Below are 13368 nucleotides of genomic sequence, written 5' to 3'. Positions count from 1 at the left end.
CGGAGCATTACAGCAGTATTCAAATCTACTCCTCTTCGCAAGGCTTGTGGCAAGATTGACTTCGCGACTTTCTTGAATCCTGCGATGCCTGGGTGGAAAATTTCGAGGTTGACCGCCAACGTTTCTATTGCTTGAATCGGTATCACTGATGGTACCGTTCTAAGACTTTCAAAACTTGATACCTCTGGTAATATCTCAAAAAGTGTCGGTAAGCTTCCGGAAACACTCTGTTGGACGACGTTTGAAGAGATAGAAACCGTAATTAACAAATACATTTTTTGTGCAACGTAAGAGCACCACAATCACTAGACACAATCGCGGACAAGACACTTCTAACTCTTACAAAATGTTAAAATAAAACAAATTACTTTTAACTTATACGTCGACCGGTTTCAGGCATCATTTCTCTCTCTCTCTCTCTCTCTCTACGACGTTGCATCGATGATGATACTATAACGATACAGTGATCAGTTGGACATCGGCTCTCGTTACGTTGCAGCCGAAACGTAAATAAAAGGGAAAGTTGTTTTATCGTATTCACCGAAAAATATCAATTTTAAATTGCACACATAATTGACCGGTGACTCAAAAATTCAAATAATATAGTTAAATATTTGAAGCAGATTTATACCCATTCATTACATGTGATCTAACAGGCAAGACGGCTCATCCCACAACCCTTTGACAACCAGATAAACCAGCAGACTATTGGATTTTTTTCCGAAAAGATATCTTGCAATTTTTATTTAGCTTGATTCTTTAATTTCAATGTGCGTTAATTAAGTTCGAATCAATTTTAATATTGCACATAGAAATTTTGCATAAAAAGTTGAACTTGAATTAAAAAGGAAAATTGAATTCATTAGGAAATGATAATTCAAGAGTAAACAACCAATTAAGCCAAATAAACACTTTGATAAGTTAAATGAGGGAGATATTTTGGGTCTGGAATTTTTCGAAATACACCTGGAAAAACCTGCAAAAGTCAGGGAATTTTATTTTCGCTAGATAATCGACACCCTGCCAGTAATACCATCGTCGATCGGCAACAAAGTTCAGTGCTTCGTAGTGTCAATTTTAGTGGAATACCCGGAAACCACATACCACTCAACCAAACTTATGGAGTGTTGAACACGTTGACGTTGCGGTTAACTACTCCGTCCGCAATTGGCACTGTACGGTGCGTCGTAAAAATCCGGTCAACGCCCCGAGCGAGGCTACAGTCATCTTTCAGTCATCACGGTCATCTCTTCAGGTACGCTCGTCTCCTCTCCTTCCGTTCGTCGGTCATCAATGGGTTCCAACGTGTGACGTTAGGAACTGCATCGATGGAATGGAGAAATAAAACTGCATGAATTTGAATTGAATGTTCCATTTTTTTCTTTCAAACATAAGAGCCAGATTTTCCTATAAAACCTTCACTGACGCTTTTGTTTGGTCACTTCGTTCTCGGTAAGTAGTCGGGTTGGTTGTCGACCCTGAGAAAAGCAAAAATGAGCTAGCTGGCTTGAGTGTGAGAACCAACACTTATAAGGCATTATGTTTAACTTAAAGTGGGAGTGGAAATATGTGCCCAATTTTCAAATGGTGCCTATAGACCAGTGATGGCGATAAGCGGTGCTGTACGCCCACCGCGATTTCTCAATTGTCCATTAACCAATAACTTTGAATTTTGGCATATGATTAGTAACTAATATAAGCTAAAATATGATAGTAACTAATATAGCTAACTTTATTGGTTAATGCACAAACGAGAAACCGCGGTGGGCGTACAACACCACCCACCGCCTTTTTCATAATTTATTACTAAAACGGCTTATGGAATTGATACGACATCTTCAGCAATGTTTACAGTATTACAATGGGCTTATTTGCCCTTCATTCGCCAGCAATGAAACTTTCAGAAAAAGTAGTGTATATTGTCACCTTTAACATGTTTAAAATTTTAAAAAAATGCGCTTTTTTAGATATTTAACTTCTTAATTTTATTTTATTTTTTTCAACAAAAAAAAATTTTTACAGTGCACATATTTTTTTTAGAAAGGCAATTTTATTATCTACAACTTTGCTGAAGACATTATTTCGATTAAATAAATCATTTTTCCAATATAAAATATTTAATGGATTAGCACCATTTTTGGTTAGGCCCTTGTGAAAAAGCAGTCGACATCTTAAAAAAATACCTGATAGAAAACACCTAGATAGAGGTGATCTCTACGGGGGAGGGACAGCCCCCCGCAGTAGCCGGCGCTTCTGACGGCAGGTCGCCGGCAACACTCGCGGCCTGTGGCCGTCTCGCGCTGTATCATGTAATGATAATATTGACACATTCCAGCGTTACAAGACACCACGAGCAACCGTTTTTTTTAAGCAAAATCGTCCATATTTTACCAACAGTCTGACAAATATCTTCCAAAATAGGTGTTTTGAGCTGCTATTTAGTAGTACTTTCTCAATACGAGGGCGAAATATTTGTTATAAGAAGCATCATTGAATAGTAGGTGCCCACCCGGGGCAAGATGACCACCCTTTCAAAAATCGTTATAGACGCTATAAAGGTATATAATTAGTAACCGTACGCGTAAATAAATACTACATCTAACAATAATTCAAACAATTACAAAAATAAAATCATTGAACTCTTCGATAACATAAAAAATAGATCGATGATTAAAAATACTGCATTTATTATAAGATTGCGCAGCCATAAAATAAGATTTTATTCAAGATTTTAAATCTTTTTTCATCTAACGAATGAGTTATCGTGGCATTGATTTTAGTAATGAATCAGATGTTGATATTGCAGCAATTATGCAGATAATGTATTTAGCACAAATTGCTTTTAAAAAATACATCTACTTGCAGGGTAAAATGCGCTCCGCTTTATAGACCAAGATTGCTACCCTGAATAGGACACCATACGAACCGTTGCTTTTCAAGAGATGGCGCTTTTCTAGTGGTAGTAAAATCAAAATTTCTCACTTATTTATGTTTACCTACCTGAAAAACAATCACTAATCATATTTTATTTGTGGTACAGTTATTCTGTTATACTTAATTTTCATGACTTCTGCCTAATTTTGATAAAAAAAAACCCGATTTAATCCACCTATTGGTGAAAGGAACCTTTGTTATACAATCTCATTTGTCATTTGAGTTAGAATTCGACACGCCTTCGGAACTCAACTTTTTGATAACACTATGATAGTTATCATCAATACATATGCATGTCTATGTAATATACTGATAAATTTGTATAATATTCCAAAGCAATCAAAAAATGTCTTCCTTTTATTTGTATAATTTGTTATTTTGAGTTAATAGCGGGGTGACATTCTGGGGTTTGGTTTAAGTGAGCAACTGTCCGTTTTCCTGGATGTATTCGGAACGTTCCTAGAATGTGTCCAGCTGTGGCCAATGTAACCCTGGACACTGTATATGTCGACAAATGAGCTACTTTAGCAATTTTGAGTACTTAAAGATGTCATATGTTGTACTTTAGCTGAACTCAGAAACTGATCCCCGATCCGGAACATTCCCGGACGTGTTGTTCCCGAATATCTTCGGAACCGTACATCCGATCCAAATTCTGTTCAATAGAATTCTTATAGGCCACAAAACTTTGCATTTGTTAGTTATTCAGTCAAATCGGTCCAGGCATTTTCTAAAAGCAGATGTTTATTGTTATATTTTCACTACTGAGACTGTTATGCGTTTATTTGTAACTTGTAACTGACATAGTTTCATATTTTTTTCAAAATTTTGGAAACAAACATAAATATTGTTTGAAATATTGAAAGCATGAACAATTTAAAGATAATTCCCAGGCTCATCTCAAAAGTGGTGAAAATCACATGGGACTGTAATGCATTTATAGGCAGTAATGGTAGTTATCATCAACACATATGCATGCATATGTAATATACTGACAGATTTGTAGAATACTTGAAAGCAATCAAAAAATCGTGTGCAAAGTTCTTGGGCCCATAGTATTTTTCGGTACGTGGTCTCGATGAGAATTTGAATATGAATATGAATATATGGTACTACCACCTGCCTTAGCAGAACATCCGTTCATAGCAATGAGCCTATCATGTCAAAAAGAGTTGAACATATTCAATGATTGGTCATGCTTCCCAACTCTTGTATGAAGGGCCAAAAGGGAATTGGTCGATAAGCAACATCACTTACACGTACCAGGGATTTAGAGAATCTCCTTCCAAGGGCTAAGTCACCTGAGTCAATCGTTGAATAAACCGTCTTAATGCAGAATGACTCCAGCAGGTGGGGAGAAGAGCCCGCTCATTATCCACGATGTGTTGTTAATCGGGCCAAGATTAACCCTAGAAAGTTGACTGTTTCACTCTCCCTAGGCCCACCGCTTCAAACAAGTGCTCTGATGGTCCCTCCCTCTTCCCGATTCTAGTTTATTTATGAAATGTGGTATATATGTGTAAAAATAGAACAATCTCACCAGCAGTCCTTCGAATGGAATAGAGTTGCGTCTTTTTAGTTTCCATAAATGCTTCTAATAATTAATTTAATTTTTCTTCTGGTATCCAATATCCATGTGCAGTATTAACACTCGTATTGGCCAAAGTTTTCACTATAAAGCAGTAAATGCTTCATAAGCTAAAACGAAAAAAATAATTAAAATAACTTATATTATGCTTACCAGATCGTGTGGCTCCACCGTCTGCCCAAAACCTCGATTATGAGATCAGGCAGCCGGAAACCACACAGTATCGCACCTCCTAGCTTGGCTACTCAATAGAGCATTACCGGGTATGGCCATGTGGAGGCGCTAGGTAGGGGCTTGGGATAGCTAGAGCTATATTGGACGCTCCTCATTTGCCTTCTCCATTTCATACCCGTACGTGGTCTCGATGAGAATTTACAGTAAAACTGTTGGATCACTTGAAGGGAAGTGCAGTGCTGTACAATAGTTTAAACGCGCTCTCCTCGAAATCATATGTTTTCAGCGACTGTGCGTGTATCGCAGTATCTTAGAGGATCGATTTGGGTGAATTTTTTTGTGACGTGTAAAAATTACTTATCTAAATTGTGACGTAACCGCTTTTCGATATCTCAACTTTTTAATTTTCGCTGCATTTTAAAAAAAATCGTTACGCTTCGCAACCAGTAAGAGATAGATAGTTACTATGTACAGCAAAGTTGCTTATTTTACTGTGTTCTATAACTTTTGTGGAGACACTACTTTTTGGACACATTAAAAAAAACAAAAATTTGTATCACCCTAATAGGTAGATTTACGGTCACCCTAATAGTGTAAAAAGTTGCGCCAGATTTTTTAAATAAGCTTTTCCAAAGACACACCACCTGGAAAATTACGCATTTTTACGCTAGAGCACATGGTCGCGTTTTTTTCTATTTGGTTCATATCAGTAAAGTTTGCTTAAATAATTTCATCAATGTTTGTTTGGGTTTGGTTGATTTTTTCGGTAAGGAATGAAACAGTTTTAGATTTTCTGCGTTACGCGTTTCAGCCTACTATATTTCATTCAGCCATCTTCGGACGCCTATTTAGAGGTAGAATTACAGAAATTACAAGTTGTAAAGCATTAGTAACACAAAATTTGGATTTAACAAGAAACATTTAACATTAACATTTGAACTTTTTCTTAACGAAAACTCTAGTTAGATATATTTTTTACATACAAACTTGCACTTACAAGAAAACACGTCTTAATCCTACGAGTGTTTCATACTAATTAGGTAGTTTCGTCAGTTAGTGTTCTGCAGGTTTGAGTTCCCATGGGTTGTGTTGTATTTTGTTTGAAATTGGCGAAGTTTTGGGATCAGACCATCATATGCAGTATTGAAGTTGCCACACTCACGCTGTAGATTGACAGTTTTTTCCTCGCCGAGCACTTTTATATGGAACACCTCTGCCGTCAGCCTGGTCTCCTGGTCGTCGATGCGTGTTATTACTCGGGTGTTATCGAAGCGGAAAAGGTGTCCTTCCTGGATGGAGTGTTGGGCTCATCGAGTTCTAGCGTCCTTCTTCTTGGTATCATTTTTGTGCTCCGCTATCCTTACTTTCAGTTTCCTTCCCGTTTGTCCTATGGACACTTTGCCATCTTAATAAAAATTGATGAAATTTATTGATGTCAATCAAAAAGAATGGCATTACAGGAATTTATGCATAGTTCAAAAACCTATAAACTAGACCTTTACTACGGAATGTATATGTTAAAGAATAATATTTCCTCTTACAACTTGCTTTTATTTGCACTTACTCAAATTAGTAACAACCAACTTACTTTTTCTCAGTAATTTCATGAAAAAAGGAACTATCAAAATTTATAAGTGCTGCTATTTTGTTCAAATTTTGTAAACTTATTCAATTTCCAAAAATTTTATGAAAACCCACGCACTACGCAACGTTAACCAATAGATGAATTATGTTCCAAAGACGTGTCGATTTCTATCTCAAAGAGCAAGTAAGACCGTATAACAAAGGTTCCTTTCACCACTAGGTGGATTAAATCGGGTTTTTTTAATAGGTCCCACTTGCCCCGGGTGCTTTGAAGTGCCGACCTTATTTCGACCCATTTTTTTAATGTCGTTTGTCAAATTAAACAACTAGTTTCCGGGGGTAATTTGTTAATACACTCATTATGTTTACCTACTGTCAGAAAAACACGTACTTTTTCGTAAAACCTGTGGCCAAAATATCATTTATAGAAAGGTGCGTCAAACTTACAACGCAAATTGAAAATAACGCTCAAATTTAAAGTCCAATTTTGGTGTTTGTACCTAATGCCTGTTATAATTAATCTATAATTTTAATACGTGCGTTTGAGTCGTATCTTTCATTTCTAGAAAGGTTCGGTTAGAGAAAATGAGATTGAAGAGAGTTATGAGCATCGTTCCCACTTACGCCGTATTCCCAATCGTCCCGGGGTACCTTAACCCCTCTAAGGTCTACATCATTTTTAGCACCGCAAAATTCACTAAAATGGCCATAACTTTTTTATTTTTCAATATTTTTTCACCAAATTTGGGAATTTTGCCGAAAATATTTTCTATTTTCATAATACCTATAGATAATGGCCATATGCCATATGGTCCCGGAGTTATTGCGGAGTTCCTTGGGGGACCGAGATATGGCTTTTTTAGATATAGTTGCCAAATATCTAAAATTTGTTTGAAATCTGTTGATTTTTGAAAACATATCATCGACTGTGGACATATCAGTTACTTTGCCGCAGTTATGAGCCATGGTGCGTGCCATCCGAATCCGGGGGGACACCATAAATCCGGAACCGGTTCCCATAAAGGGACATTTCAGCAACAGTAAACTATGTCGTGTCGCATATCAAAAAACATCAGCATTCGATAAAATAGCGATTGGTGATCATCTCATGTCTTTCAGAGGCCATATGGCCGATTCCAGGTCCGGGAAAAGTTCCTCCGAAATCCGTTCCGTGCTTGAATCAGAAAAGAAACCCTCCCCGGACCCGGAACCGGTCATACGGCCTCTGAGAGACATGAGATGATCACCAATGGCTATTTTATCGAATGCTGGTGTTTTTTGATATGCGACACGACATGCTTTACTGATGCTGAAATGTCCCGTTACGGGAACCGGTTCCGGATTCATAGTGTCCCCCCGGATCCGGATGGCGCGCACCATGGCTCATAACTGCGGCAAAGTAACTGATATATCCACAGTAGATGATATGTTTACAAAAATCAAAAGATTTCAAACAAATTTTAGATATTTGACAACTTTATCTAAAATAGCCATATCTCGGTCCCCCAAGGAACTCCGGAATAACTACGGGACCATATGGCATATGGCCGTTATCTATAGATATTATGAAAATAGAAAATATTTTCGGCAAAATTCCCAAATTTGGTGAAAAAATATTAAAAGATAAAAAAGTTATGGCCATTTTAGTGAATTTTGCGGTGCTAAAAATGATGTAGACCTTAGAGGGGTTAATATTAAGTAATATTACTATATATAGTTTCCTTGTGTCTGACTGTAACGCTAGATCCAAGCAAGCTGTGGAATAAAAAATTCTCTAGACTCCACCACGCGTTGTGAAGGTAACAATGATTTCAGTGGGTGGGTGGGTGAAATAGGCAATTTGATGGGCTGCCACATAATGCGATACTGATTCAACAAGTCCTGCGCTTGAATAAAAACCCGAATTAATCCACCTAGCGGCGTGACCTAGCCTTTCTACTGACACAATAATCATTTAATTTCTCAGAAACATCTGAACAGAACAGAAAAATAATGTTAACACAAAAGATAATTTTTGCAGACTTGAATGAATATATATATAGAAAATTAGAAATTAACCCTCTAACGGGTTTAGTACATTAGAATTACATAGACTTACTGGTGTTGATACCCTAGAAACTATGTCAAACAAAATTATTTCAAATTTCCGACAAAAATCGTTGCAAACCTCTATTGCTATGATTAGTTCTCTTTATAGATCATAAGTTAGCTAGGTTAGATATTAGGTTAGGATTTATATTTTTTTTCCTTACATTTAGGTTGTAATCCCTACTGCTAAATAATCTTAATTGTCGTAACAAATCATAAGAAATCAGAATAATAGTATATAATGCAATTATAATAGTGTTGAAAAGTCACCACTTGCGATTGAACACACAATATGATATAGGATAGTTACTCGTATTTTATGTAATCGAATATTTGCCCCAATAAAAAAAACCCTCTAACGGGTCTACAGACGGCCTTAACTTTCGGGCTTCAGAGCCACATACGAAACTTGTTTTGAATTGATAAAAAAGAAGAAAAACAAAAAGTTATTTATATCCTTTAATTCTACTACTGTGTTTTATTGATAAATACGTATTTCGGTCTCGACGTGTGACCTTCATCAGTATCTAACTAACTTAGACTGTTTTGTTTTGAATTGACAATATGAAATATGTGTTCATAGCAGATGTTTTGATATTTTGATATTAATACCATGCGTTCAAAAGTTAGCATCTTAAACAAGAATTCAGAAAAATTATTATTATACCTACTTCACTTTTGAAGAAATAAGATATCCTATTTCTTCAAAAGTGATGATTAATCAACAAAATGATTAATCTGAAAATTTTACTATTAGTTTGTTTGGCTTCAATTTTGCAACATATCTGAATTAGAAAAAATAACTGTGTAAATATGATCGACATGATTTCCAGCGCTTGTCATTTTGGATTTATTTATTAAAACATGATACATGACATAAGACATCTGTCCTTTAAAATGTTACTAACGAAAACAAATCTTACAAAATTACTGCACCGTTTACTTCCTATTTTTCAAATAACATTTCTAATCTCTAATATCTAATGATTGAAAAGAGCATCTATTGATGCGCAAAATTTGTTTGAAATTTGTATAAATTTATTTGGAAAAATTAACTCACTAGTATTTTTAATCCTATACACCACTTTACCGACATGCTTAAATTAACTGCTTTTTTCGCTTTTTGCTTTTCTTGTACAATTGTGAGTAACAGCAAGTGAAGAAAATGACAATTGAAATCTTAAATCAAAGAAAAAAAAAACTTTTCGATTGAATCCCACTATTTAATATTTATTTGCAACAGATACGTAGTTCACCTACGACGTGTAGTCTTCATCAGTGTCTTATTTCAAAGCGTATATGTATCTGTCGCGAATGAATATTATTAAATAGTGGATTTTAGTCGGTAAAAGTTTTTTCTTTTCTTTAATTTCAGAGTTCGTATTCCACTAAGAGGCTTCAAAAACTTCAGACAATTGAAATGTTTCTCACTTTTCTTGAATTTCAATGCAAATTAGAAAATTGCAAATTGTCATCACATACACACATACATACATACATACATACATACATACATACATACATACATACATACATACATACATACATACATACATACATTGAATACAATCAGCATTTGATTGATATGTTTTGATTTCACACGTTTTAACGGTTTAATATACGGTGCTCAAGTGTTAAAGTTTGAATAACTTTTGAATGAACCGTCCGATTTTAAATAACTCGCTTTCGTTTGATAGATCTCAGCAGTAATTTTCAAATAATAATAAAATGTGTGATGTTTTTCATTGAATTAATGTTTATATGTTTCAAAAATATGTTTTAAATACTATTTTTTCACATTTCTTTATGTAACTTTCAAACTACAAGGCCAATCGTCATGAAATTTGGAAGTTAAGGGTTTGCAAGACTCCTCTTTCATATGCAATCAATTTTGTTCAAATCGGTTAAGGGACCTGTGAGATAATAAAGTCCGATATTATTCGTATTTTTATACATAACTTTGGAACTAAAAGTCCGATCAAAATGAAATTCAATAGCAACCTATGGGACACCTAGACCTTTCATTTGACACTAAGAATATTAAAATCGGTCCAGCTATCTCCGAGAAAAGTGAGTGAGATTGAAAGCGTTACATACCCACACACACACACACACACACACACACACACACACACACACACACACACACACACACACACACACACACACACACACACACACACACACACACACACACACACACACACACACACACACACACACACACACACACACACACACACACACACACACACACACACACACACACACACACACACACACACACACACACACACACACACACACACACACATACACACACACACACACACACACACACATACACACACACACACACATACACACACATACACACACATACACACATACACATACACACACACACACATACACACACACACATACACACACACACACATACACACACACACATACATACACACAGAAAATGCTCAGTTTTCGAAACTGAGTCGAATGGTATATGACATTCGGCCCGCAGGACCTTCTTTCCATTTCCGGTTTTCCAAGTGATTTCTATACCTTTATACTATATATTTATATAGTAGAAAGGCAAAACATTTGATTTTAATACAAATTTTTGAAGCAAACGTCAACCGTTTGAGATTGATGGAGTAAACGTGTGATTTGGTACGTGATGATAAGGACAGTCTATGATTTAATCAAGCTATAATTGATTATCAGAAGCTGCCAAAGTAGCGCATACTCAATTAAACCGCGAAAGTGCATATCCTGTTGAGTATCTTTATACCTACATTTGCTTCTCAAGGAGTTTCTGACGAGAAGCGTAGCTAAAACCCCTCCCGAATTAGGTGTGGGATGATATCTGAATCTCACAGAGGTGATGTAGCGTGTTTTCTTAAACACAGTCTGGTGTTTTATCAAAGAACACATTCAAACTTTGATGATAAAAAAGCAAGAATTCACCAAAATGTGGTTTATATGGAACGTGTTGTTCCATGATTTTGTTGCTAAACTGACCAGACCTGAAATATCTCAATATAAAGTAAATAAATATTGAAGTCCGCAAATTTAGGTTCTAACTTTAAGAATTTAGTAGAAGTAGCTTTAGACATTTACTGTAAAGTATTTTATTTCGAGTATATTAAAAGTATTCTAATTTTTTAAGGAACTAGGTCGCAAAAAAGCCGTCGAAATCTCCAATGTTCAAAGATTTTGTTTTGCATGGATTCGATTTCAAGCAAATAACTAATACAAGAGTTTGTCCGGTTTACTAAAACGAAGGTTGTTTTTGTAGTTGTGGTCCAACGAGTGATAGCTGATTGGACAGCAAACGCCTGCCCGGTATAATTCAATCGATATTTTCTACAATCATAATTTTGGTGAGACCGAATCGAGACACGGTTCTAAAATTGAATAGTTTTTCAAAATGTACTCCCTTGAGCAGCACGTTCCTCGCGATTGACAAATTTTTCCCCTTTTATTTAAGACCCATTTGCTTCCTTTTTAGAGTACATGTGTTTTAATTAATAGAAGGTTACCGGGGTCAGTTCCGGTGTAGTGGTTAGCATTCACGACTCTCACGCCGAGGACCCGGGTTCAAATCCCAACCCCGCAGAAGTCACGAATGGCCCAAGCTGTTAAAGTGACTATAATCTGTACTGTACTGAACTGTAAACCATATTACATTTTTAAAGGTTTTGGTATCGTGGCTAGCGACGACGGGTCAACCTAGTTGTAATATAATAAAGTTAAATACCAAAAAAATGTAAAAGAAATTAATTCTACAATAATTTTTAAATCGTCCAGGTGTGAATGGGTATAATGAGTAGAACAATTCTTCTGTTCCGATAAGCGACAAAACAAAGTAGCAGTCTAATTTTTGCACGAATTATAATCAAGAATTGCATTTTCCCGACGGTAACGAAAAACTTGCAAACATTTCCCCTGCCTATGCCCACTCACGACTAGGAAACTCGCACACAGCACGGCATATTATATTTCTGTATTTCCTAACTCCAGAACGTTAGAAGGCAGATCCATCTTAGGTCCAATATTTCACTGATTATTTCATCTTTGTACCTACCCACAAAAACTACACTGATGCTACTAGCACTAATTTTCGAAATCCTCAGGCTTCATTTGGCCAATCAAACGGGCACAAACTTGGTCGCCATTGCCGTTCTAATCGTAGAGTTGTTCGTAATTTCAATCTCCCAACTGTACGTAATTCATATTCACGTCTAGGATTAGTTAGGATTTGTTCACAATTTTTAATTTTATAAAGGAATATGTCATCAAAAATTTGGACATGAAAAAAGTACGGCCGTTCACGGCCATAGTTTGCTTCGATCTTGAGCATAGCTGCTAAATTCAAAAAGTTAATCACGATTATCTTAACCTTATTTTTTCTTCTTATTTTCAGATTCTTGCATGGAAATTTCTATGATGGTTGGGGTTCGTTTGGAAAAAAACAATATTGACCTCGGTTGTCGGGCACTGAAATGTGAAAGTCAATTTCGTGAATTGGAGCAAATTTTGAGAACACAGAATTCACCAATGGAGTTTTTATGTCAGGCAACCGGAATTGCAATCTCAGATCGTGACAAATTGGATTCACATCTTTTGCAAGCATTTCAAAAAAATGTTCCCACTAATTTTCATTTACTGAATTACGCTGATAGTGAAAAAAAATCTAAATCACACAGAGAAGCAAGTATGTAATTTCTGAAAACATAAATACAGAAACGTAATGCTTTTTTTCATTAAGGCCCTGAGGAATATCCAACACTGCTACATTTTGCTGCATATTGGGGACTCGAACGCTTATGTCTCCAACTCTTAGAATGTCCTGGGGGTGACATTGCTTGTGAAATGAGAAATATATCTGCTCGTACGCCAAGTGATATGGCCGATCTTGGAGGACACTATAAGCTAGCAGATAGCATTAAAAATTTTTCGGTATGCCATCAATATAATTTTTACTCAATAATTTATTT

The 13368-nt window shown here is 36.0% G+C and overlaps 1 protein-coding gene across 1 annotated transcript in view; it reads left to right on the top strand.

Moving 5' to 3' along the window:
• LOC128732688 (phosphoinositide 3-kinase adapter protein 1) overlaps nucleotides 1-13368 on the top strand; it is a 315301-nt gene that overhangs the window by 301425 nt on the left and 508 nt on the right. Inside the window, exons 7-8 of the mRNA XM_053825989.1 lie at nucleotides 12795-13085; nucleotides 13140-13330. Coding sequence (XP_053681964.1) covers nucleotides 12795-13085; nucleotides 13140-13330 — 482 coding nt within the window. The remainder of the gene's footprint in view (nucleotides 1-12794; nucleotides 13086-13139; nucleotides 13331-13368) is intronic.

The sequence above is a fragment of the Sabethes cyaneus genome, chromosome 1 (assembly GCF_943734655.1).
Source record: "Sabethes cyaneus chromosome 1, idSabCyanKW18_F2, whole genome shotgun sequence".
NCBI lineage: Eukaryota > Metazoa > Arthropoda > Insecta > Diptera > Culicidae > Sabethes > Sabethes cyaneus.
Note: the sequence above shows the minus strand (reverse complement) of the source record. Positions and strands in the feature narration are given on the sequence as shown.